Raw genomic sequence first — 27,158 nt, forward strand, 5'->3', positions numbered from 1 at the left:
CCATGGGCCTCTTCTCCCCATCTAACTTCAGAAACAAAATGAAACATTCAGCAAACAATAATCCCACTCCTTCCCACCATCACAGGGAAATCCCTCTCCAAGCTGAGTAATTGTGCCCAACAGCGCCCCCCAGTGGTGCCACCTCCAGGCTGCGTATGAATAGAGCTGTGACTGGGAATTCAGAGTTTGGTCAGGAGTGCATGCCTCACCATACACAGTGTCAGTGTCCGGCAGAGCAAAAGAGAAAGGATTAAATAGCTTCTTTCCCCTTTTCTCCTCTCTTCTCTCCATCCCTCTGGGAAGCCTTGCGGCAACAACTCACTGTGTCATGCACCGGGAGTGGGGAAGGAAAGTCAGTTCACCTGGTCTTCCCCTTAAACATGCCAGGCTGAATGCAAGCATGAATTGCTGATCTTTCCTCCAATCCCATAAAGATAGCACTAGAAGAATAAAAAATAAACTCACAAAGACAAGAAAAAAGGAAAGAAGGCCCCGCCCTTTCAGAGAGATTGCCAGTATCTGGGGAGCTGGAGAGTTAGGAACTCTGAGCAGAGCAAAGAATGCAGAATCCTCCGTAGCTGCAGGGAGGGTGGTAAGAGCCAAGCCGACCGTTTGCACCGACCCCGGGAATAGGCTCAGGACCCAGGTATTCAGCACAGAGGATGAGAAAAGCCTCCCGTCCGGAAATTTTAGAATAATGGGGATAGGGACAACCCAAAAAGCATCCAGAGAAACAGACAACAAAGACTCAGACCTCTTCAGAACCATACCAAAGCCACCACTCAGCGGAGCAGTGTCAAATTTCAAACTCGTGGTTTTGAATTCTGAGGGGGGGACCCTTTTTGCTCAGCCTGGAGACCAGGCTAAGACAGAGCAGCTCTGGTGTTGTCTCCATGTGCTAACTGGGTTTCTTCGTAGATCGCTTTTTCACTGAAGTTTCTTCCTTTTGTTTTGGTGAGAGAGTATGTAATAGAATGGTTCTGCTTTTTTGTGAGTTTACAGAATTTGTTTTGGTTTTTTCATGACCTCATATATGTTTAGCCTTTTATCTCATTCCACACAGGTGCTGAGGGATGTGTTAGTTACTTCACAGCACACGACCATTCTTGGTCCATTCAGTGCCCCTCTGGCTTTATTTGCTTTTCATAATATTCCATGTATCCCACATTGGACGACTGTCATATCCAAATCATTCCGCCATCTTGTTTTATTTTTGCTGATTATAATTTCTTTTTGTTTCTTCCTCTTTTTTTTTTTTTTTAACCACTTCTTTTCTTTCCATTGCCTGCATTAAGTTTTCTTCTGCTGGTTTAGGCAATATTTGATCTATGTTGTTGTTCTTGTGGTTGTTGCCTCTAATTTAAAACACATACTTGGGTTGATTTATCTGTATTGATTTCATAAACATTTCAATATTTGTCTTCCTCTGAACAAAACAAGAATGTTAGTGTATTCTCAGATTCCTTTGTTGTCTACCACCCCTCAACCCAAATACACGTTCATGTTGGTTATTTTCGAAATGAGTCTTTGATCTCCTGTGTATTTCAGTGTCTCTGGTAGTTCCATGGGTCTGTGTTTCTGAAGTTCCCCAGGGTTGAACTCAGAGGAGCGAGGCATGGGTGCTACCAAGATTTTTTGTTTACAGTGTTCAATCCATTTAATTCTTGGCAGTATCTATACTTACTGCTGTATGATGGTAAGTTTAATTATGTTTATTCAGGCTCTATTACTTGATCATTTCTTCTTGATTTTTCATGTTCTGATAATGGGGTATTAACGCCTTGATCTAAAACCGTGTACTTATCATTTCTCCTTGATGTTTAACAGATTGTTTTCCATTTGTCACTATGTCTTTGGAACCTATAGCATCAAAGCATTATATCCTCATGATTAACTCTGACTTTCAACATCGCATAATTAACATAATTAGTTGGCCTTAATAACTTTTGCCTTAAATACTGTCGTGTCTGAAACCTCACCTGCTTTTCTTCCCTTTAATTAATTTCCCTTTTCAGTGTTTTTTAAATTTATTTTTTCTTATTGTTAGGCTCTCTATGCCTTTTAAAGATTTTCCAGTAAATTATTGTGTTCATCCCATTGGAAGGGCTTTTGTGGGTTTTTGTTTTGTTTTGTTTCTTTTTTGGTTTCAGTTTTTTTTGTTTATTTGTTCTGTTTGGTTTCTCGACATGATTATTAAACTTACACTTATTTTAAGCTCAGTCCTAGACAGTTTATGTTCTGCCAGTCTACTTATTTATCTCTATTGTTATTGTTAATTTGTTTTCTTGTTTCTAGATTTTCTTTGGTATTACATAGGCAACGAGCACGTATCTGGCTTTGGTTTTGCTTATTTTTATTTCATTTGGCAGAAATCTTAAATCAACTCACTGTCAATTTAAAACGTACAATAAGGATATTACTTCTACATTATCAATAGACCCCTGTCTTATCAGGATAGCATCTTTTGATTCACTCTTGTGAGAAGCCTTTGCTGGCTTTTGTTTTTCTCAACTCTTTTCTTTCTTCTGTTCTCCACTTACCACTCAGTTCATTTCTTTTTATCCACTTTAATTTTAACAATTCTCCTCATTCCCAACTCCCATCAGTGCTTCTCTGCTATTGTACTTACCTCTTCAATAAAGATATACCGATTCAGAGTTTTACTATTTTTAACAGCATCGTTTTTTCCTCAGGTCTTTTAAGATCAGATTTCTTTTTGAAATAAACTTGGAATCCAACACTTGCCCATTAGTGGGTGATTGAACTTCTTAAGACTGAAATTCTGTGTGAGTCTTGCATTTGGCTAACAACTCAACTGGGTAAAAGTCCACATTATACAGTTTTTTACTCTGACTATGGTTTATCCATGGCTTTCCATTTTAGTGGGGAAAAAAACCTAGTCCTTATTCGCTTAAGGCTTATAGTTCTTTGCATGAAATCTATAACCTAGCTCCGTACACAGTGCTTTCTTCTTCTCCTGCAGCTAAAATATTTGATGATGCCTGCTATTCTAAACGAGATCTTTAATAGGGCTTGATGTATACCTTCAGCTATTTTATTAGTGGTGACATTATTCTTCGAGGTCATCTGTTGCTGTTTTTTTTTTTCTAATCTTTGATTTGTTGTTGTTTATTGTTTGTCCAGTCATCCCACAGATCTGTTCAGAGCATCTCCTGTGTGCAGGCAGCATGTCAGTTCATTCCTGTTTATTCTCTTTGTTTTCTCAGGAACTGTGTGCTCTGCATTGTTTCCCCTGGTTCATTTCTCTTTCTCTGGTTAGTTTCCTGTAGCATCCCATCCGTCCCTGGACCCGTGTTATCATTGTTGGCGCCTGCCCACTCCTTCCTCCCATAATGAGCTCTCCTGAAATAGGTATATTTAAAAAATAGATTGCAGCGCTTCTCTAACTTCTGTTCTTGTTCTCGTTTTGTTCCATGGTTTACCGCTTCCCTCCCTCACACCCCTCCTGTACCCAGCTTTCTTTTTTTTTTAAGATTTTATTTATTAGAGAGAGAGAGATCACAAGTAGACAAAGAGGCAGACAGAGAGAGAAGGAAGCAGGCTCCCTCCCGAGCAGTGACCCCGATGGAGGGCTCCATCCCAGGATCCTGGAATCATGACCTGAGCTGAAGGCAGATGCTTAATGACTGAGCCACCCAGGCACCCCTGTACCCAGCTTCTTAATTCAGAGTTCCTCTCTCATACTGCCAAACATTTATAATAGTTCAAAATCATTTCTCCCCCTTTTACTCATTATTTTTCCTCGAGTGATTCCTGAAACCTTTGCGACAGACTATTTTATTGGCATTATGGGACTTGAAATTGGAAGGTTCTGGCCTCTCGGGCTGCCTCCCTCCTCAAGGTCCACAAACTATTTCTCGAGCATACCCTTTCTTAAATAAGAGACGCCCTTTTTGGACTGACCATTTAGTATAAATTATAAAGTATTACTCTCCTCGTATCTGTCAAGGTACAGTCTCATTACCGCCAATAGGGGGAAATTAGTTTATTGATGACTTATTTGCCATTCACTCCTGCCAGTTGGTCGGCAACTCAGAGAGCACGTGGTCCCTGCCTCTCATTCATGTAGCTTCAAGGGCCACCTGTTTGGAACTGATTTGAGGAGGAAGAAAGATTGGATTCATTGGCAAGTCATGGATCAGTTATTATGTAAGTTCTAATGCCACCAGTTCCCCTGGCAAAATGGATGTGATTAACATTTAGGTATGACACCAGCCCATGCATTTTTCATGCAGTATTTCCTTCAGACTTGTTTGCCAGTACCTGTGCGGGGACTCCAAGAAACGCCTACTTTAATCATAAAGACTTGATTTTCCCTTTGCATGAAAATACCCGGAACTCTGAAAAGCTTTATGAAACTGAAGGAGAGGGAATATACAAAAGCCCATTAAACCAGAGCATTGAGCACGGTTACCCAGGAATTTGCACACAAAACTTGCCTGTAGCGAATGGCATTTATGTACTTAAGTTTTCCAAACAGCAAGTTGAAAAACCTACCCTCCAGAATTGTTTATGCTGAGAAAGGGACGACTATTGATAATCACGAGTGGAGTTTCTGCAAAGGTCTGTACCAGGCACTACAGTGCTGGCAACCGTCCCTCCCAATTTGCAAGAACTCTCCTGTTTGGGGCTGGAAGTGAAGCATGAGGACAAAGAAATACTTGCAGCTTTTGCCCAGCCTCAGTTAAATTTCAGAGCAAAGAACAAACAAGAAACAGGACAAAGGATATAGGAAATCACAGCACAAGCAGCCCTGCCTTATTTTTAGTAAAAAGGATTAGTAAGGGCCGCCCTACAGCAAAGCGGATTGCTAGGGACCAGGGAGTAGGATGGTTGTAATCTCGTTACTAGACCGCTGAGTTGATTGATTAAATTAAAAGTTATGAGTCAAATGCCCCCCAGAACATCTTGGAACCTTTCAATCTCTGCTTATTCATGTGATCCTAATGACCTTCGGTTAGAAGGGAAAAGTGTGTGCTACCTGTAGGGAACCAGTGAAGAAAGGCTTGGGAGCAAGCTAACCCTTTTCACAACCGCCAGCAAGAGTTTAATTAAACTCTCTAACCTAATCAGCTTGGTTCAATTTAAGAGCAACGTGTGCCGTGTTTTCCTTGCACAGGGAGCGTCCCAGGGTCCTGCGGCTCGAGTGGAAAGAACAATGAAAAGCAGAAGGCTTTCTCTCCACATCTGGCTCCTTGAAATGGGGCTAAGAGGCTTTCTGGAGGCTTTTGCTGACTGGGTAGTGTTTACAGATGTGAGTGGCTTTCTGTCATTGAATGCAAATTGCGTTTGCTTTGTGGTGCCCACCCTGGGAAAAGCAAGAAGAAGAAGAGGAATACTGTTCCTTTATCCGCCCACCCACATTGACATTCAGGGCACAGTCTTTTCAGGTTTATTGGGTCCCTAAGCAACCTTTGAAGAGAGCTGTCCATCTGTCCGGCTGTCCCTCCTGCAGCAGACATGGATTCATTTGGCTTTGCTTTTCAAGTCTCTGGTTCCATCTTGGGTCCATTGACTGGATTTTTAGGTAAACATTTCTTGCCTGCAGACCTAAGTGTTTCCCCAGCTCCTGGGCTAATTCTGCCTCCCTCTTAAACTTTGATCTGTATTCTGAAGGCGAGCTCATCAGAAAAGAAAGTGAAAGAGGGCTAGCTTTTCATGTGAAGGCTAAAAGCCAGAAAAATAAGCTAAAGCAGGAGGTGGGAGAGAGCTGTTTCTTGCTGGAATAGTGAAGCTCAGCCCCAAATATAAGAACGATGTGAGAGCTGAAAGCGCATTTCTGTGGTGAGAGAAACCCTGAGCCAGGTTTCTCTTGCCCCAAAGATTGGCCAGTGGTAAGTGCTGTCCTAGAAAGCCGTGTACGCCACGTAGAGTCTAAACCATCGTGGACCTGGAAATCAGATCCCATTTGAAGTTCCTGCATCTCACAATCACTTACAGAGCCTTATGAAAGTTGTTTAACCTCTCTGTGCCTACGTTTGCTCATTTGTAAAGCAGGGAGAATCAGAGCACCTACCCCATGAAACTATTTCGAAAATGGGCCAGGGCTCAAATCTAAGCTCCTCTCTTCACTGGCTATAGGACCTTGGAAGAGATACGAGCTGATCTTTTGGGCTCTAATTTTATGTAGTAAAGCCAAAATCTACATCACTGGATTATTAATATTCTTACAACTCTTAAAACAGGCTTGGTGTATAGTGGAAGCTCACAAAGTGTTAGTCATTGTCAGTTTTAAATGAGATAACTCCTAAGTGGGTTTTTTGCTATTGTTGTTTTTTGTTGTTGTTGTTTTGTGGTTTTTGTGGGGGTTTTTGTTTTGTTTTGTTTTGCTGTTTGACAGAACCAGATACACAGCAAGTTCTGTGTTAACTGTGGCTATAATGTGCTTATTTCTAACCTGTCATTATTCCCACCCACATTCTCAACCTTTACATAAGGATTTATTAGCTCTGATCTCATGTTGAAATCTTGGACAAACCCTCTCATCTGATTGCCTTCCATCACTGGGTGAGAATTTTCCTGAAGTTTCCACCTGGCTCCTAAATTTCCTCCATGTCCCAGGGGAGACAGGGTTGAGTTCCAGGTACATTTTACTGTCCCCAACCTTATGAATACCGAATCCGAAGAAGATGAATAGCCCCAAATTTAAAATGCAAAAATACTTTTAAAAAGATCTGCTACGGTAGGTAGCCTAACCAGCAGTGAGGAAATAGAGTTTGCATCTGTAACATTTGTCCCCACTCAGAAAGGAATTTAATAACAAATACAACATACATTTCACAATCAGCCAGGCAAACACATGGAACTAGTCAGCTAATCTTGATTACAAGTTAGTATTTACTGACTTGTATTTTTGTAAATAAGCTAAGGGAAGTAAACAGAGTTTGAGATTTATATGTTCTGTGATTTCTGTTGATGAAGATTGGTTTTATTTGGTTTCTCTCCCCTCTCCCCACCTCCCCCTATAAGCACATAAAAAATTCTTAGGTGGGATTTACCTCTAAGTATAGGGGGACCTAAGTATACAGGGACCTCTAAGTATACAGGGACCCAACTAGAGAACAAGCAAAGCTAGGATAAGATAAGGAAAGCACTTAGCTGTTGAGCGCAAAGGCTCCTGGGGTCTGCACCATCCCCTATCATGAAGTCAAGGAAATGTCACATTGGATGGAATCTAGACCCTTTCTAAAAATCTACCTTAGTTAAGTGCATCCCACTTCCTTTAATCCAAGAAACCTGGAAAAGTCTCTTTCCTCCTCAATGTGGGGGCAGGCAATTATAATTAGCATCTTTATGGTACTATGTATATCAGAGAGAACATTGGACAAACTTTCTATATGATCCTTTTCCTTACCTTATCTCTCCTGTGTCCTCTTTGCCTTTTCCCCACCTTCTACAATGGTTTTATGCTCAATCCTTAGAGGAGCTGGTTGGGACCATCACCTTATCTCCAGTTTCAACACAGCATCTGATCTAGAATTAGTGCTCAATACATGTGATTCCATGGGCTTACTGCAAAAATCTTCTTCATTAAAAAAAATATTTAACTACTTAAGGCAATCCTAGGAAGGGAGAATATACATGTTCTAAAAATCTTAATAAGTTTACTCAGATCATATGCACAGAACTCTACTGAAGCTAACAGCATTTATGTGCTTAAAGTTTTCCAAACAATGAGTTGAAAATATACCCTGAAGAATTGTTTATGCCAAATAAGGCTGAGTATTCATGGTCATGACTGAAATGGCTGCGTGTTTTCTGCCAGCCACTGCATTCCTGCCAAACATCCTCCCAATTTGCAAGGATTCTTGGGTTTCACGATGGAAATAAAGCAGTAAAGTGCCTCGTCAACCCAACTGACATGGGTCTTATTCTTCATTAGTACGTACTTAGGCTACCCTGAGCAGAGCAGCCTCCTAACTCTTGGAAATGTTTACTTAGGTTGACAAAGTGACATGGATTTTCAACGGAAGAGCATGGAAACAAGATAACAGAATTGTGATGTCGATTTGGGTCATGAACACACAACACTTGGAAAGTGGTTCTTGCTGCTTCCATGCCAGAGGCACCAACTGACAGGTTGTCAGTCAGAGACTTCCATCAGCCAAAGCAAGAAACCAGTTCCCCATCCTGGGAGCCAATGCACCAAACCTTGCAGGGGGTGAGGGGAGGGGACGGGGAGGACAAAAGCCAGAAACTGGCAGACCAAAGTCTTAGATTTGCTCATCGAAGCTACTAGGGGGCATATGCTTGAAGAATAACTCACAACAACCAACAAGGAGCACTTACAGGCAAAAGCACTCCTTGAAAATGAGCCTGCTGAAGATCCTCAGCCCTGTTTTCAGATTCAGCGCAGCCCCCCAGCATTCTGGAACCAGGGATTCTCCTCATTTGGAAGAATTTTGCAGGAGTTAAGCAATCCATCATTGGTCCAATGCTAACAAATCCGTCACATGTAATAGTAGAGTGTGGTCTCTGAAACCAGACTAAATCCTGCCTCCACCACTTACTGTCCATGAGATGTTAGGCATGCCCCTTCATTAACCTTTCTGTGCCTCACTTTTCTTATCATAAAGTGGAAATGATGATAATACTACCTTCACGGGACTCTTGTGAGGATGTTAGAGGAGCCTGGCATATATGAAGTGTTATATAATTGTAAGCTACTATTAGAATTCATTCTGTGTGATCCACCTCTTGCCTTGAACTCCAGTTCTCATAATTGGATCTCAGTCTTTACGCCATTCATTGATGCCATAGATATTTAGGAACTGCCTACCATCTGGCTGACCTTGCCCTTAAGGTTGCCTTGTTCCCTGGTGAGACCCGTGTAGGAGCCGTCTTTGCCCCACCAAAGATGAGGTCCTTCCCTTGCTCCTGGAATTCTACCTCTTAGAGCAGCCAGACTGGCCTGACTGATGCCCAGTGTCCTTGGTCTCTTTTAATATTGGGACTCCCCAGCCTACCTACTCATCCCCACAGTCTCTCTTTCTCATCTCTAAGGTCACTGCCTGGTCTGGTCTTGATTCTGGCAGCACCCTTGAAATTTGTTCAAGCAATGAATAAATTATTCATCTTTATGCTTTATTCCCCTCCAAGGAAGAACTAGGAAGCCAGACTTTATCAAGTCAAAGGAATTCCTGCTGCCCCTTTACTGCAATAATTTAATCTCTAAAAAGTTGGGAAAAAAATAAAAAAAACCTAAGGAAATAACCCTCTAATCATAAATGATCCCTCTTCATCAAGAGAAAACAGACTTTTCCTGCTTAGAATTGCACGAGCAGAACTCTTCCCTTTCACCAGCGCTCCAGGGAATAATAGGCCACCAGCTGCCACCTTGGGCTGCAGGTTTTGGGAACTTGGAAAGGGAATTTTCCATCCTGATTATTGCCTTTGCAGTGTTCTCAGCTGCCAGCACATGGTGGTGGGCGTTGGTATGAGCCAACTTTTGTGTTCCTAAATAATAAGGCTGAGATGCTGTCCTCCTTTGCTATGGAACCCTGGACACCCAGCAAGCTGCCAACCGTGGACACCCATCTTTCAACCAACTCTCCTACTTTACTTACTATGTGCAGGGCTTTAAAAAAATAAGTCACCTTTTTATATATTTTTAAAAGCATTGGAAGGGAAGCTACTACTCAAGGCAAAACTAAGAAAGTTCTGATACTACCAAAGCAGAAGAGACTTGACCAAGGTCACATGTCCCGGGAGAGGGTGATCCAGGATTTCATTACATGAACCTGGGTTAAAAGGCTAATTCTTTGGGGTGCCTGGGTGGCTCAGTGATTAAGTGTCTGCCTTCAGCTTAGGTGATGATCCCAGGGTCCTGGGATCAAGCACCACATCGGGTTCCCTGTTTAGCAGGAAACCTGCTTCTCCCTCTCCCATTCCCCCTGCTTGTGTTCCCTCTCCCACTTTGTCTCTTTCTGTCAAATAAATAAATAAAGTATTTTTTTAAAAAAAGACTAATTCTTCAGCAGCGTTAAATTTACTGAGATTTAACCAGCCTAATCTCTTGCTCCTCTGTAACTGGTTTTTTTTTGGCTCCACACCCATCTTATCTTCTCAAACTGCACACTGCTTACTGTGACCTCTGGGCCTTTGCACTGGCCATTTTATGTGTTTGCAACATTTCATCCAGCCCCTCCCTTCTTCTTTTGCTCTCAGCTTAAACCCCACTGCTTGGATAGACTTTTCCAATTCCCCAGTCTGGATTAGCAGCCGCCCCTTTCCTGCTCGCCTCGTGGTTATCCTATCGTGTCACCTTCCGTGCTGCATTGCAATTGCCTGTTCACGTGTTTGATCCCCCTAATATCCTAAGACAGGGCAGGGCTCTAGTCTGATTTGGCTCACAATCCCCAGGACCCAGGATTCAGAGCATAACACATGACCAGTGAGTATTTATTGAATTAAGAGGAAAAAAGCTCCCTTTCTACCAAGCTGCCTCCCTGACAGGTCAAATCCCAAAATAAAGATACCAGCTTTGCAATTCTTGGCTAATGGCTCCATGCAGGCTGAGCTCCTGCCCAGAACACCTGACCTCTGATTCTTAAAATGTTCTGAGGTAAGCTTTGAGTTCCCAACTCTACCTCTTACAAGCTCACAGCTCGTCCCTTTCATTTCCCTATCACCACTCCCATTACATGAGATTAAATTTTTCATTCCAATACAATGCAGCTCAAGCCTAGGGTAGACCAGAGCGAGCCTTGAGAGACCAGGAAAGAAAGCTAACACTGCTTCTACCTTCACATTCTCCTTTTTAAAAGTGAACTTTCAATAGAAGCATACATACATACGTACATACATACATACATACATACATACAGAAAAGTGGGTACATCCTAAGCGTACAGCCCACAGTTCCCCATTCATTTGAACACATGCATGTTAGCAACTCCAGAAGCCTCCTTTTGTCCCTTCCAGTGAGTGCTCCCCCACAAAGGGCAGCCATCATCTTGACTTCTATCATAGGTCCAGTTTGCCTGTTTTTAAAACTTTTTATAACTGGAGTTTCATAGCATGCACTCTTTTGTGTTTGGCTTCTTCTATTCAGCTTTATGGTTTGTGAAATTCATCCATGTAACAATGCATAATTTTGGCTTGTTCTTTCTCATAACTGTATAATATTTCACTGCATGAATATACCACGTTTATTTCTTCCATCCTATAATGGATGAACATTTGGGTTGTTTCCAACATGAAGTTATTTTGAATAGTGCTGTCCATTCATGTGCATGCATTCTATTAAATATATGTACATGTTTCTGTTCTTCATCTACTAGGAACGGATTTGCTGGGTCATAAGATACGTAGCCCAGCTGTAGCAGAGATTGTTAAACAGTTTTCCACAGAGAAATCTGGTCATCTACATCTTGCCAACACTTGACATTGTTGGTCTTTTCATTTTAGCTACCTGGTATGTGTGCTGTCATATCACATAGTGATTGTAATTTGAATTTCTTTGGTTTTGACTACCATGTTGTAATTGGTCATTTGGATAAATCTAAAGTGCCTATCAGTCCTTTGACCATTGTTTCTATGGAGTTGTCCACCTTTTCCTTGTAGCAGTTCTTTTTATATTCTAAATATGAGTCTTTAGTCAACTACATGTATTCCAAATATCTTCTCCTGTTCTGTGGTTTGCCCTATCACTCTTCTGAGGAAGAGAAGGTTTTAATTTGAACATAATCCAAATGATCTTTTTTCTTCATGGCTAGCACTTTTTGTATCTCTTTTAAAAATCCGTGCTTCCCCCACAGTTATAAAGACATTGTTCTATATTCGCTTTTAAAAGTTTTATTGCTTCTACCCTCCATATCTAGGTGCTGACTTGATCTATAATTGAAATCGTGTATGGTGTGAGATAGGGGTCAAGATAATTTTGTTTTTGTTTTTGTTTGCTAGAATCATTTATTGGGATTCCTATCCTTTCCCTTCTACATTAGTGTTGCCTTTGTTGTGTATTAAGTGACTATATGTCTGTGGGTCTATTTCTGGACTCCGTATTCTGTCATCTGTTTCATTAGTCTATTTGTCTGTTCTTCAAATCTGGGAACATTAGTTCTCTATTCTTCTTCAAGATTATTTTGACCCTTCTTAGTCCTTTACATTTCTGCATAAATTTTAATATCATGATCTCAATTTTCATTTTTTAAAAAACCCACTAGTATTTTTACTGAGATTATGTTAAACTTACGAACAAAGTGGGGGAGATTTGACAACTTTACCTTATTGACTCTTCTAATCAACAAGTATGTTCTATCACTCCATTTATTTAGGTTTGCTCTCACTTCACTCAATAATGTTTTATGGATTTCTGTGGAGAAGAAGTCTTACTCATTTTTCACTGGATTTATTCTTTAGGTACTATATATTTCATACTTAGCAAGTAATAGCTTTTTAAAATTTCATTTTTTGTCACTGGTATGTAGAAATGATATTGATTCTTGCATATTGACTTAGTATTCAGAGACCTTGTTAAATGGACTTATTAATTCTTAATTAATTAGTTTATTTATAAATTATTTTGGTTTTTGTTTTTAAAGATTTAATTTATTTCTTTGAGAGAGAAAGGGCAAGAGAGAGGAAGCACAAGCAGGATGAAGGGCAGAGGGATAAGGAGGCTCCCCACTAAGCAGGGAGCCTGATGTGGAGCTTGATCCTGGGACTACAGGATCATGACCCGAGCAGAAGGCAGATACTTAACTGACTGAGCCACCCGAGTGCCCCTATATATAAAGTATTTTGGAATTTTTACATACATCATTATATTTTCTGCCAACAATACCCTTCCAATCCTTATGCCTTCTATTTCTCTTTATTGCCTTGTTTCACTGGCTAAAAGCTAGTAATAGTGGGCATTCTTGCCTTCTTCCCAATCTTGTGGGGAAAGCTTTTAATATCTCATTTTAAGTATGATTTTTCTATGGTTTTTTATAGATATTTTTTATCATGTAAGGAAAGTTCCATTGTATTCTTAGTTTGCTAAGTTTTTTTTTTTAATCATGAATGGGTATTGAATACAATCAAATACTTATTCTGTATCTATGAAGATATACATATAATTTTTCTTTTTTTCTGTTAATGTGATGAATCATATTGATTGAATTTTGATTTTTAAACCACCCTTGTATTCTTGGAATAAACTCTGCATGGTTGTGATATGGCTTAACCGGATAGAGGGTTTGTTAATATTTTGTTTGAGATTTCTATATCTATGGTCACAAAAGATACTGGGTTTCTGTCTTCACTTCCCCTTCGATTCTGAGGTAGAATTTTTTACCCCAGCCTGACTCCCTTTTTATCCTATATATAGATGTGTTTTAATAGGCTTCGCTTCTATTATTAGCTTAACAAACTTTCCCCTACGTCCTCTATCTTCTCTCTCACTGGCAGAGCAAAAAAACCTCCCCAGAGACAAAGCAATCACGAGCCAAATGCTGGTTCAACCATTCACTGACAATGTGTTCACTGACAAGTTACAGATCTTCTTGGAACCTGTTTCCTCATCAATGAAATGGGATTGAAAAGTAGATTGGATAATAACATACAAAAGCACCTGGTACCAGTGCATACTCAGGAGTTCCTATTTCTCACTACCTCTTTTATCTACTGCATAAAAACTTTCAAAATACATAACAGCATTGGCTGACTTATTTATGGAGTTTAGCTAACAGTTAAGATTCAAACCTGCAAATGAGCTAATGGGGAGGAGAGAAGTCCATTCTTTTTGTTGAACGCTAAAACACAAAGCCGTTATTTACTGTTCATGCTAAGTTTTTAAATACAAGCTCCTAGATTTTTTTAAATTAGATAAACATGGCTGGAATTTATCATCCAAAGTACTATGGTTCCTTCCCTAAGGCTTCAAACTTGGGTATTAACGGTGTATTAAACATTTGGAAGTTGTCCAGAAATATGGCCTCTCTCCCATATAGAACAGTATTTATGTAGAAAAGTCAGCTTGGAAGGATACTTTTAAATAAAGTTCCTCTTTCTAAAAATATAACTGTGATGCTATTTGTCAGTACACAATAAACCTATAACCAGCCTCTAGAGTAGCAACAGGGATGGGAGTTTGGAGGTGCTCTCATATAATGTTTTTTGCCTCTGAGGTGAGAATCAGGTAACTGGCTGGATTTTAGAGATAGCCAAATAAACCAGGAGTCAGAAGTTCAGAAAAACTGGGCTGGGAAGACTGAGTTCAAAAAAGGCAGAAATTCATAAACATCAAGAGCCACTACTTTCTTTGTTGTCTGGAACATTGGACAGGGACCACCCTACTTATCCCCTGGCATCCCCACCCCAAGAGCTGATTCTGGTCATAGCCATGATATTCTGGTGACATCAGAATGACCTCCTACCTAAATCTGGACTTGACTTAGGCTTTCTACTCCATTGGAGTAGAAGGGACATGGCCTTAAGTTTGACAGACCTGATGAGAATTTCAGCTCTGCCACTTACTTGCAGCTCAGTTACATCCTCTGTAACATGGGGATGGTAACTGACCCACCTAGCAGGACCATTGTGAGAATGGAAGGGTGTTACCTAATGCCTATGAAGTACCTGTTGCAGAGTATGTGCTCAATAAATGGTAATGATTGTAGTAATGATTATATCTGTAGTGATAACAATGGCAACAATTATGATGACAATAACAACAGAATCAACACCCACAGCTTTGGGTGGAGGGGTGCTGAAGGATCATTTGTATTCTGTGAGATTATTCTGCTTCCAGAAACAGGAAGAGTAGCCCCAGCTGGCTCTTGCTTAATCTCCAGACTATGATTTTATGGATTTCTGGGCCCATATGCATGATCTTGGTTGAATGAGCCATGTTGAATTTCCCCAAAAGCAGAGCCTCAGGAAAGGACTTTGGCACAGGTGGTTTATGTAGAAGGTGGTCCAGGAAACAGGAGTGAAGGGACTGGGGCAGAATGACAAGGAAAAAGGAAGAAGGAACTTGAGTGTATTTTGAGGTCATTGGCATCAGTATATCTCTGAGAAGTGTACAGAATGTCTTCCAGAATTGTCCACTAGCACCCATCCCTCCATAGGCTAAGATTGTTTCCAGGAACACTTACTTCCCTATACTCCAGGTGCTTGCTTTCTGGCCAAGTGGGCTTTCAAAGCTTCAGAGAAGGCCTTGAGGCCATAAATGGAAAGAAGCACAGTACACTTGAGGTGGACACTCACTGACAGTAGGAATTGTGTTCTCACACCTGCCACTGCTTCCTTGTTAGCCTCCAGAAAACAGACCTGACTCCAGAAAATAGAACCTGAACACTGACTATAAGCTTGTGTCAGAGGCTCTGCTGCTTGCTTTTGGAAACTTCTGTCTGTTCACCTGACTCATTCTGCTGCTCTTCTCCCACCACTTGTTCCACTCACCCAGTGGGCTTCTACACCCGCCCCCTCCCAATGCTGACTGGCTGTGGGACCACTGCAGCTAACCAGACTACTTAGAAAATCCAACTATTCTCTAAGACCTTGCCTTACCCTAATGGATAGACTCTGAGCATGCTCCAGTTTGCTCCCAATCTCTACCTTCCCTGGAGAAAATGGAATATCAATATTAAAAGTAAACATTTATTGAATGTTTATTATGTATCAGGAACTGTACTATTTTTATATGGATGTCCTTCTGTGACACCCATTATAACCCTAGAAGGTAGGTACCGTTGTCGTTACTGTTTCACAGAAGAGAAAACTGAGTCTTAAAAAACTTAGGTTGCTTATTCAAGGTCACACAGCTTAGTAAATGGTGGAAACAGGAATGTAAGAAGGACCTTAAACCAGTAGAAGATCTCCTTTTTCTTTTGAGACATTTGAGGCAAGGATAAACCAATAAATATAACAGCATGGATGAATGTCAAATGTATTATATAAGTTAAAGAAGCCAGACTCAAAGGGCTACCTACTGTATAAGTTATTGATACTATATTCTTGAAAAGCCAAAACTATAGGGACCAAAAACAGACCAGAGACTGTCAAGGGCTGGGGATTGAGGAATGGGGTTGACTACAGAGAGGCACAAAGCAATTTTTTTTAGGTAGTAAAACTGTTTTATATCTTGATTGTGACATGATTGCAGGCATTTGTCAAAACTCACTGAAAGATACATCTGAAAGGATGACGTTTATTGAATTTAAAATATGCTTTTATTTTTAAAAGGGAAATAAAGCAGAGAGTAATGTTCTCTTGATTGACCCCCACAGTTGTCCAAATGTGTGAATAGAGGGGAGCAAAAGTTAGTTTCAAAGACTGGGTGGCATAAATAAGTTTAGGTGGGAGCTCAGAATCAGGTTGCAAGGATCTAAGAAAAGGATTTGAGGAGAGGAAGTGGAAACAGTGAGCTTAACCTCCCCAAAAAGCCTAGAAGTGTAGGAAAGACAAAAAACAGTCTTTGTGGGAAGAGAGCATTGACAGGAAAATTTTTTCATTCACCATGAGGAAATTTGAACCTCTTTACTGCAAGGCAGAAGCTCCTTAGTGAAAAAGAGATGAAAGGCGGAGCGTATGCATGTATTTACCATCTCTAGCACTCTTTTTTCCTTTATGGAGATCTTAGTTTATGTCTGTTTTCATTTCCCTTCAGCCAGAAGTCCTTTAATATTTCATATACAGCAGGTATGCTGGTAATAAAGTCACTCAGCTTGCCTTTATCAAAAAACTGTTTTAGTTCACCCTCATTTTTTGAAGGAAATTTTTGCAGGATATAGAATTCAAGGTTGACAGTTTTTTATCTCTTTTAGAACTTCAGGAGTGTCCCTTCCCTGTCTTCTGGTTTGTCTTGGTTTTGAAGTCAGCAGTCATTCTTATTTTTGTTTTTCTGATTGTCTTGTGTCTTTTGGGCTCTGGCTGCTTCTAAGACATTTTCTTTTTCTCTAGTCATCATTAATTGCTTTTGATGTGCATAGGTATAATTTTCTTTGGTTTTATCCTGTCTGCAGTTTATTGGGCTTCATAGATCCTTAGGTTAATATTTTTCATCAAGTTTTGGGCAATTTCATGTGTTATTTCTTTAAATATTTTTATAACTCAATCTCTTGATCCTCTCCTTCCAGGATTCCATAAATTTTACATTAAACAACTTACTGTTGTTCCAAAGTTCACGAGAATCCTGTTCATTTTTTTAATCTTTTTTCTCTGTGCTTCATTTTAGATTTCTATTACTCTGTCTTTCAGTTTATAGACCATTTTCTTTGCCATATCCTATTACAGATATCATATTTTTGAGTTCTAGATTTTTCATTGGGTTTTTAAAAACACATCAGGCTCCACACTGGGTGTGGACCTGCTTAAGATTCTCCCTCTCCCTCTTCCCCTCCCCCACCAACCCACGTTTTCTCTCTCTCTCTCTCTCTCTCTCACTCTCAAAAAAAACATTTTTTTTTCTCTCATGAGAGTCTTCTTCTGTTCACCCATTATGTCCATCTCTTCCTTTAAGTCCTTGAACTTGATAGTAGTGTTTTAAGGTCCTTATATGGTAATAACCAACCTACCCATCATTTCAGGAACTCTCTCTTTTGACTTTTTTTTCTCATGGTTATAGATCATATTTTCCTGCTTCTGCATTTGTTAATAATTTTTGATTCTATGATGGACATTGATGAGTAACTGAATTAATTATCTTTTTTTACAGAGTTTGGGGTTTTCATCTGGCAGATGATTAATTTACTGGTATATCTGCTTGTTTTCCTTTCAAGGCTTGTTTCCAAAGCTTTGTCAGGCTAAGTCAAGACTAGCCCTTACTCTAATGCGAAAGTATTTTTCTCCTAAATTGTGCCTTTTCCAGGGTCTCAGTTGAATGCTCAGAATGGGCAGCAAGGTCTCCCGAATATGGGTGGTTGGAACCCCAACATCTTCAGCATTGTGTGACTTAGACAATCTCCATTCAGCTCATAGCTCCCCAGTAGCTGTATTTCCCAAGACTGTGGAGTTTTGTCCTACCCATGTGCACCTTGGTGTTTGGTCAAAGACTAAGAGGGACTCCTATGCATGCTTCTGAAGTTCCTTCTCTGTGCACCATCTCCCTCTCTCACATTCTTACCAGGAAATCTTGTCTACCTCAGCACCCTTAAAGTCCTGTCTTTACCTCCTCAGCTCGGCCAGATTGTCATGCTCTGTTGTGTTCCACCTTCCTATACCATACACCAGAAAATGTCCGGGACAAACATGGTGCTCACCTCTTCTGTTACCCTTCTTTCAGGGTAATAGAACAGGGTAACAGTGTTTTGCTATCTATTTTCTAATTTCTGAAAATTGGTGCTTCGTACATTTTACCCAATTTTACCATCCCTTATGTTGAGAGGGCTAGTCCAGTACCATGTAGTCCATCAGTGTGAGAAGCAGAAGTTGTGTGAGCATATATAAATTTGGAAGCTGTAGATAAAACAATCATATTTTCCTAGGTAAAATAAGAACTTTCTGTTAAGAAATTCATATCCTTTCTGATCTGCCTGGCTGACTGGCTTCATCATTGATCATTCATTCTTTACAAATACTCTCTCTTTCTTTCTTCCTTGACCTGCCTTATAGTTTTCCATGTACCTCTGGTTTTCTCTTATTCTCTGCTTTTGCATATCCTGGTCCTACTACAACAAATACCTTCCTCCTTCCCCCTAATTGACTTGTTATCTCCTACTTAGCCTTCAGAAGGTAGGTCAGCTGTCATCTCCTCTAGGATGCTCTCTCTGGTATAGTCTGGGTTGAATATCCCCCATTTGTATTTTTATGTCACTCTGTGTTGCCTTTAGTAAAGCTGTATCATGTACACTCCATTGTAATTACCTGTTATGACCTTTCCTCCATACGCTTCACCCCACCTTCTGGACTGAACATCTCAAGGACCAGGACCAAGTCTAATTTAGCTCAGAATCTCCATGAACTAGCACAGATTTTATCAAAATTTCTCTAAAAGGACCAGAAAGTAAATATTTTAGGGTTTTCAGTCCAGGCAGTCTCTCTTATAACTACTCAACTCAAAAGAACATGTGAAATATACAACTTTATTGGGGGGGAAAAAAGTGAGCTATGGCTTGTTGATTTCTAACCTAGCATATAGTATGCCTAGTAAACATTTATTTAGTGAATGAATTAAAAGAATAGCATGTTATTATTAGAAGCCTCAGAGGAAATGCAGAAGCATACAATCAATTCTTGAAGTGCAAGGGTTTTCCCTGAAATGGAAAAGTGGCACTTTTCTTAAGACCTAAAGGAAAGAAGAAAGGCTAGCTGAGTAAAGAAGGTAGAAAGAGAGAAAGTAGAAGAATTTCTGGCCAACCTGACAGATCTCCCCATGGAGGGGTTTTTCCAGGAGGCCATCCTGGGACAGGATCTTGAAAACCTGAATAGCTTGATGGGAGTGAGCTCCCAAAGCAGCCAAGGGCAGGAAGAGCCGGAGGGCAAGTACAAGCTGTGTCCTGGGTAGCACCCAGGGGCAAACCAGAAGAGCCAAGTCCTGCAGCCAAATCCAAAGCATCAAAACCCAGGCAGATCCTGGAAGTGAGCCTAGGGTGAGAACAGCAAGGGCAAGAGCGAAGTGAGATCCAAGACAACTTTTATGAATAGAGCTGGCAGGCCCACGGCATTTTGTTGCAGGTCACCAGCCACATGGTGCCTGGATAAGTCTGGATAGGTTGACCTGTGTCTTCTTGGAAGAGTTAAGTGACAAGGTTATCCACTTAGACATAAAAGGAGGACAGCCAGCAGGGCTTAGGGACTGGAGAAGCTTCCGTGCAGCAACTATAGCAGGTCCATAAAGACCCAACCAGAGGCAAAAACCAAGATTTGCTGAGATACAGTGGGTGAGGCTGAGGTTGGATAATGGCAGGTTGTCGCAGTCTAGACACCAAGGCTGTAGGACGTTCTCCAGGGAAATGCCATGAATGTTATGTCAAGGAAATGCGTGGGTGACTTTCTGCAGGACTGAGGTTGGCAGGGGAAGGCAGCCACTGGCAAAGCAGGCCAGCAAAACTGGGCTATCACCAAATGCCTGCCATAGGTAGAAAACTTCAGAGAATCTGTCGACGTGCCACATGCCTCCTTCATCGGCATTGGCCTTTTGGGCATCCTTGTAAATTTAGTCATCACTGGTAACGTAACACCAGCAATGACAGCAGAAAAGGTGTCAGAAGTGAGATTACAACACACACATTCAGGACATCTCCCTGGGAGGGCTTTTCAGACCTGGTTGCCCATCAGTATCTCAAACTTATACGTCTAATCATTTCTTCCTCCCAGCTTCCCAGCCGCCTCTGTCGCATTTTTGCTTCATCTAAACTATTGGGAAAAAACATCTAGGCGCAGGTATGTGTAGGCCACTAGAACACTGCTGGAACCAGAGAGAGGCATGCTAAGCCAAAGAGCTTTGGCCCCACCGGAGAGCCGAAGAGGTTGGGAGTAGTCTTGTTTCTCTGCCCCTGCCCCCCAGGCTGAAGCCCTAGTGTTTCACCAAGGACCTCAGCTGTAGCCCCCCTGAGCATCCATATAAGAAAACCAAGGCATGTACGTTGTTTCTTTCTCTCCAGACCTCCCAGTACCTGTGGTTTCTCCCTCTCCTTCCTGCCTTACTTCCTGGAGGATGCTGGGGCCCAGTGTTGCACTTCTCGGTGTCCCAGCTAACTGGGTCTGATGAGCCACCTCATTCTCAGGCCCCAGGCCGCTGAGTCCCAGTCAGAGGATTCCCTCCTGGTTTTTCTTTCAGCTTCAGGTCCTTGCATCTGACATTCTGTCATCTCTACCCACTCATTCCAAGCCAAACTGCCCTCCAATCACCTGCTCAGATCTTTTTTGCTTCCCTTGTCTTCTGGAAACTTGTCTGGATTTGCCCTGTCCATCCTCTTCATATTTAATTTAACTGGCTGAGATTTATGAAGCCTACCTTGTGTTCCAGCCACTACTCATGACTTCATGGACTATAGCATCAGGATAACACATTAGGTGTCAGGTGTAATGCTTTCCTGGGGTAACCCTCACTACACCCTCATTTCAATATCCAGGTGAAGAAACTGAGTTTGAGAGTGATTACTGACTTGTCCAATCTGGAATTGAGCTTCAGAACTGAGCCTAGAATATAAAATGGTCTGATTCAAACACCAGAGCTCTAACTGCTTCCCCAAACTGTCTCCCACAGTCTGTCCAAGCTTCCATCTTACTGGCTCACACCTCTGATCTCATGTCTGCATTCCCTCCCCACTGCCCTAAGTCCAACCCTGAACCACTCACGCAGGGAGTGTTGATGGGTCTCCTCACCCTGGGCCTCTCCCTTCCCACCACTGGGCGTGGCCTGGATATGGTGTGATGGAGAGCATAGCTCTGGCCCCAGGCAGATTTGACCTTGAATCCCAGTGTCCTCACTCATTGACTCTGTGATCTTGAGTTAACTCACTTAACCTCTCTGAGTCTGGGTTTCCTCATGTTAAAAAAGGGTAGCCTGATAGCCTCTGTGTCAGAGGAAGCTCTTTTTCTGAGTGTTTAAGGAAATAATGTAGGTCAGTCCTTGGCACAGTGCCTGGCACTTACTAAGGGCTCAGCGCATGTGAACTATTATCGTATGATTCTTCCCTGAAGGAAACTTCCATCATGTCTTCCCCTCTCACCCTGGGCACTCAGCGCTCTCCTCAACCTAGTCCTGACTTCCTTTTTTATCTTCTCTTTTTGCCTTCAATCCCTCCAGTTCCCCAAGCAGTGTCCTTTCCTTCTTGACCTCTCAGTGCGATATAGGGACAAGAGCATGTGCTCTAGGGTCGGGCAGACTGGGTTTGATCCCTAGTTTGACCCTCGCTAGCTCTGTGAGCTATGGCAGCTTTGTCAACATGGCTGGGTCTCAGTTTTCTTAGCTAAAAAATGAAATGAGGGTGTAGTGAGGGTTACCCCAGGAAAGCATTACACCTGACACCTAATTGGTGTTTAATCCTCTTATCTATGTTATCACTGGAATTCCTGCTTCTCCTGTCCTGCCAGGCTTCCCATGGGAGTCTCCTTCCACTGGGAAAGTTTCCTTGCTCCTCCATCATACTTAGATTCCTCTTGTGGCTTCCCATTATGCTTTTCATCCATAATAATATGGAGAACTTTGCATTGTACATTTCTTTAAAGTTTTCATAGCCACACACCTGAAGTCATCGCCCTTCCTAATGTTGCAGATTGTTTTTCATGGGTTCCTGCCTTGTCCCCCAAGGCAGGATAGAGTCTGGTCCCTCCCCCTAGCCTAGTGCCGGTCAGATATCTATTATATGGTTGATGTCATTCAGTGGGTTGAAATTTGAATTAATGTGGGCAATTTGCAAGACCGGTGTAGGAAATCAACAACTAAATTGATCAGAAAAGTGGGCTGGTACAATGACATATTATTTAAGTATAAGAAACCACAAAGACGGAACCTACTCTTGAGGCACTTGCTTCTCTGTATTCATGCCTTTGGACTTGGACTTTTTGGATTCGGGGATTTTGGAGTGAGCTGTCCCATCCCCGCTGCTCTGTGTTCTTGTTTCTATAATATCCCTGCCCGTGCTGGATTGTAAGTAATCCGCTGAACCATCTGTTTCCCCACCCCCAGACTGTGGGGATAAGCCCCTGTCCAATTCCTCTCAGTGTCCGGGACCTGCCACTGTGCTTGGCACACAGTAAATGGAAGCTGAGGGAATAAATCAGAAAGACCCAGCTGGGTCCATCCCCTCATCTTCCTAGGATTGTGCTCGTTCCTAGTCCCTTGTCTTATCCTACAGTATGTAAATTTCTTGTCTTCTGTACTGAGTAAAAGGCAGGTTTCATGTTTTACTTGTTTTTGTAGCCTCCCTAACAACGAGGAAAGGAGGAAACTGTAATTACTGAGTGTCTATTATGTGCCAGTAGTGATTTCACATATATTATCTCAGCTTTTAGAAATTGAATTTAATTCTTATAATAGGTCGGTAAGATAGGCATCATCAGCCTTGAATTACAGAGGAGGGAGCTGAGACTCAGGGGAGCAAAATAATTGGAATTTGACCAAGTTGACCTAGCTAGAAAGTGACAGCTCTGGCGTGTGAATCCCTGTCTGCTGGCTGTAAGGCCAATGCGGTTCTTTGTTGGTTGGTAGTGTTTGTTTTTAACAGCATGCAGGTGAGCAGAGTGTGTTAGCCCAGTAGGTGTCAGGAACTCTGCTGAGCTGAGACTTGAATTTAATCACATTGAATCACATCTGTGCAAGCCTGCTCCCAAATGTTTCGAGCACATATACTGCCTACCTTTTCCTTTGATTGTTTGGATGAAAATTTTTTGAAAACATGCACTGAGCACTCCCAGTGCATCAGACACAGTGCTGGGTGCTGGGAACACGGCGCTGGACACAGGCGTCCTCAGGGACAGTCTGGTGGGGAGACAGACCTGCAGCAGGGACCATACACGTTATCTGTGCTGTGGGGAGACAAGAGACAAGACTCAAGTCAGTCTGGGGGGGGACCATGGAGACCTCTGAGTAGATCATGAAGGAGGGATGAGAGTTGGCCAAGCCAAGCAGGAAGAGAGCCACAGGGAACAGCATGTGCTAAGCCCGGGAGGTACAGAATGGCAGGTAGGATGGGTCTGGGAAAAGGGGGCATTTCGGCGGAACAAGGCAGAGGGAGCAAGAGATGCTGAACCTGGTCTCCCTGTGTTCACAGCATGAACCAAAAGTCATGAGTGGCTCCCAGCCCTTGCCCCTACACCAGCAGTGCTCCTGGGTTAGACAACAGCTAGGACAGCCTACTCACTCAGGAGTGAGCTGCGGGAAGAGCTGGCCGCACATCCATCTGTCTTCTCTAGAGAACTGATGGATGAACCCAGTGTTTGCATTTCCCTGATGTGTGGGAAATAATGAGCAAGTGATTGGGCCGGCTGACCTAGTGATGTCATCTGCCTGCCAGTGGGGGGTGGGGAAGGGCATGGCTGCCCTCAGCAGGCTGGGAGCAGGGCTTGGTGCCCAAGTTCTCGATGTGCCCCTGCAGCAGAGGGCTCTCGGGTAGCAGGGAGCCGATGTAAATGGGGATCAGGTCCCATTCAGAATGGCCTTCTTCTGTGATGGGTGGAGCAGAGAGTTCTGTCACTGTGGGCCACTGGGTGGTAAGCTTATGTGTCCCTTGTGTCCACCCAGTTCCAGTTTTCCTCTTTACTATGCCTGAAAACATTCTTTAACTCACACCTTTATTAGCCAGCCAACCAAGAATGGCTGAGAGCTGAACTGGTCTTATGATGAATTGTATGTTACTTAGCCAGTAATTAATACATATATATGTGTGTGTATATATACGTGCTATGTATGTATATCATATGTATATATTATATGTGTGAATACGTATTATATGTATGTGTATATGTGCGTGTGTATGCGCACGTGTGTGTGCGTGTATCAACACTCATCACATGCAGAAACAAACTCAGCGCAGTGCTGATGCTGACTTTCCAGTCCCCTCCTTCCTCCCCCTGGTACTTCGAAAACCCCTCCATTAGTTTTGTCTTGGTCCTGTCCAGATCTTGTTCTGTCCTCCCCTGCGGCACCCTCTGGTTCCCTCCTACACCCCCGACGGGCCTCCTCCCCGGTGATCCTTAGCAGACCACCATGGACCAGTCCCTTCCACATATCCAGACTGCCTGCCGCCGTCCTCTCACACGGCCAGCTCACCTGCCCCTCATCCCGGAAGCCACAAAAAAGCCAGATGGAAGTCAACCGTGCTCATTTCCGAGAATGGCCCAGGCCTACTCACCACCCACTCCCTCTACCCTTGGCTCCATGCTCTCCCGCCACAGCCCTACACGCCCATTTTGCTCCCTATAATGCATTCTTCACACTGCTGCCTGGATGGCTTATCTAAAATTCAAATACGATCATGCCATTCTCCTGCTTGGATCCTTCAGTGGTTTCAGACCCTTTCAAGTGACATCCGAACTCCTGAAGCATTTAGAGCAGTGCCGTCCGTGGGCAGGCTCCTTCCTACCTCCCTGGCATGGCTTCCTACCTCTCCCCTGACAGTGGGTGACACAGCAATGCTAAATTGCTTATAGCTCCCCAAACACACAGTGTCATTTAATGCTTCTGAGTCTGCCAGAAATAGCCTCTCCTCTCCATCCTGTCTTACAAATCTGATCAGCCTTTCAAAGGCCTTCTCTGAAGCCCTCCCAGACAGAAGTCATCGTTCTGGGCCGCCTCCGTGTCTCGCTCAGGCATCTGCTGTCCTGTCTGCAGACTCCCAATACCTTCTTGCTTCCACAGATGGTCTTACTCCTCCCCGAGGAGCAGAGGACCTAGCAAAAGTGGGTGCTTAGCCAGCGCGGTTGGAATGATGGTTGAATTGTACTTTCTTCCCAGCATTTAAGGGGCTCGTGTTTTCGCCACAGCCACACTGATCCCTGCCCCCTGATTGGCTTTCCCAGGTCGGGCCAATCACTGGTCTGCAATCATTGGTGGATCCCACTCCAAGAACTACGTGCTGTGGGAGTACGGAGGCTACGCCAGCGAAGGTGTCAAACAGGTTGCAGAATTGGGCTCACCCGTGAAAATGGAAGAAGAAATTCGGCAACAGGTAAGAAAAGCAATCACAGAATGACCAAAAACCAGGCAGGGAGTCAAAGCATCCTTTAGATTTCTGGGGGCTAGAAGTTTATAGTACGGTGTGCGGGGAGATCGGCGCCCTAGGAAGCAAAATCTGTTTGCTGAGTTTGGGGCAGAGGGGGATGGGAATTAAGTCGAGTTAAGGACGGAGACACACAGTCCCCTCTTTTTGTCTCAGATTTTCCGTGACCGGATTTGTGTTTTCCCCAATTTGTGCTAACAGCCGCTGCTGGGGCCGCGTCGGTGGCATGCAACATCTCTGATCTCCTGAGAGTCGAGTGGCTGGCTTTCAGTTTTCTTGCTATGATCCTTGCCAGGGTCAGGGGAGTGACACTGAAGTTGTCTAAACCAAAATCACCATTCAAAATCACCATGAAAACAAACTGTTTATCAGCACATGCGTTTTGTAACCGTGCCTTGAGGTGTTTGACAAATTCGTCGGTCCTTAGTCACAATAGTTACAGACGGCACAGGAGCATCGTCCGTATACCACCTTACATGGGCCCAGGAAGTGTGCCATCATCTAGGTCCCCACGCATCCCAGTGGAGAGATGAGGGAGGAATCACCCATCGTTCATTCTGATTTGTGTGACTGACAGTGCTATTTTGTCCCCCATGGAAAGCACTAGAAAGAGGCGGAGGAGGGATCTAGAAAGAAGAGCTGCAGTTTTTCTGTGGCCATTCACGGCCGTACTGTGGAGAGGTGATGGGCCAGCTTCAGCCGTGGCCGCCCACGGAAATCCTTCATGCCTGAGAGAGCTCTGTGGGCAGCCAGGGCACACTGCCTGCAAGCTTGCTCAGGAGGGAATTAGCAAGGCGCAAACCACGCTTGGGCTGTGGTCATTTCACAGCACAGGTCACTGCCAGGCTGTCCCACATCCGAGACTGCAGGAGGCCCTGGAGACACGGGCCCAGGTGTCAACAAAGTGTACGTGCCCACAGGCCCAAGCAGCACAGGAGGGCAAGCGCAGCTGAGGCCCCCAGTGCTTCCCTTTGAAGTCGCCCATGGGGACTCCAGGCTGCCCACAAGCCTTAAACTGAAGGCAACAGAGGTCACCCTGACTCCTTCTATAATCCCCTGAGGAATCCTTTTGGACCCGAGTCCAGAAATGCCCCAGAATTAGCTTATGTTTCTTCTTAATATGATTTAAAACCTTTTCCACATTCTTGGGGAAAAAATGTTTAACCAGATGTTTTAAGATTGCACGCTATTCATCACAAGGGCATCCAACCAACTAGTTAGTGTTTCTCTGACTCCAGCTGAGAGTGACTTGTGACTGGCATCGCTCATTCAGGCGACAGCACAGAACAGACATCTGTGAAGCCATGGAGGGCTCGAGCTTGGTGCTGGTCTGTCCAGCCTGTCATGGGAGATGGTCCTTTGTTGGGGACCATGAGGGTCCATGTTCCTGGGCCTCGAGCATAGGATGGTGGTATACTGGCTTATCGAGTCCCATTGTGTGGTATGGTAAAGAAAAATAAATTGTTACAAATAATAGTTGAAATACTAAAGTTTGCAAATAAATTAGGTTAAGGTCAAGGACACCTTCATAATGCCAAGTCTCCT

At 43.0% G+C, this 27,158-nt stretch overlaps 1 protein-coding gene across 1 annotated transcript in view; it reads left to right on the forward strand.

The window, feature by feature from the left end:
• The window catches only part of SPON1 (spondin 1), a 253,873-nt gene that overhangs the window by 119,930 nt on the left and 106,785 nt on the right, over positions 1-27,158 (forward strand). Inside the window, exon 6 of the mRNA XM_032853529.1 lies at positions 25,414-25,562. Within this exon, the coding sequence (XP_032709420.1) occupies positions 25,414-25,562 (149 nt within the window). The remainder of the gene's footprint in view (positions 1-25,413; positions 25,563-27,158) is intronic.

This window comes from Lontra canadensis, unplaced genomic scaffold (assembly GCF_010015895.1).
Source record: "Lontra canadensis isolate GAN:19392208 unplaced genomic scaffold, GSC_riverotter_1.0 scaffold7, whole genome shotgun sequence".
NCBI lineage: Eukaryota > Metazoa > Chordata > Mammalia > Carnivora > Mustelidae > Lontra > Lontra canadensis.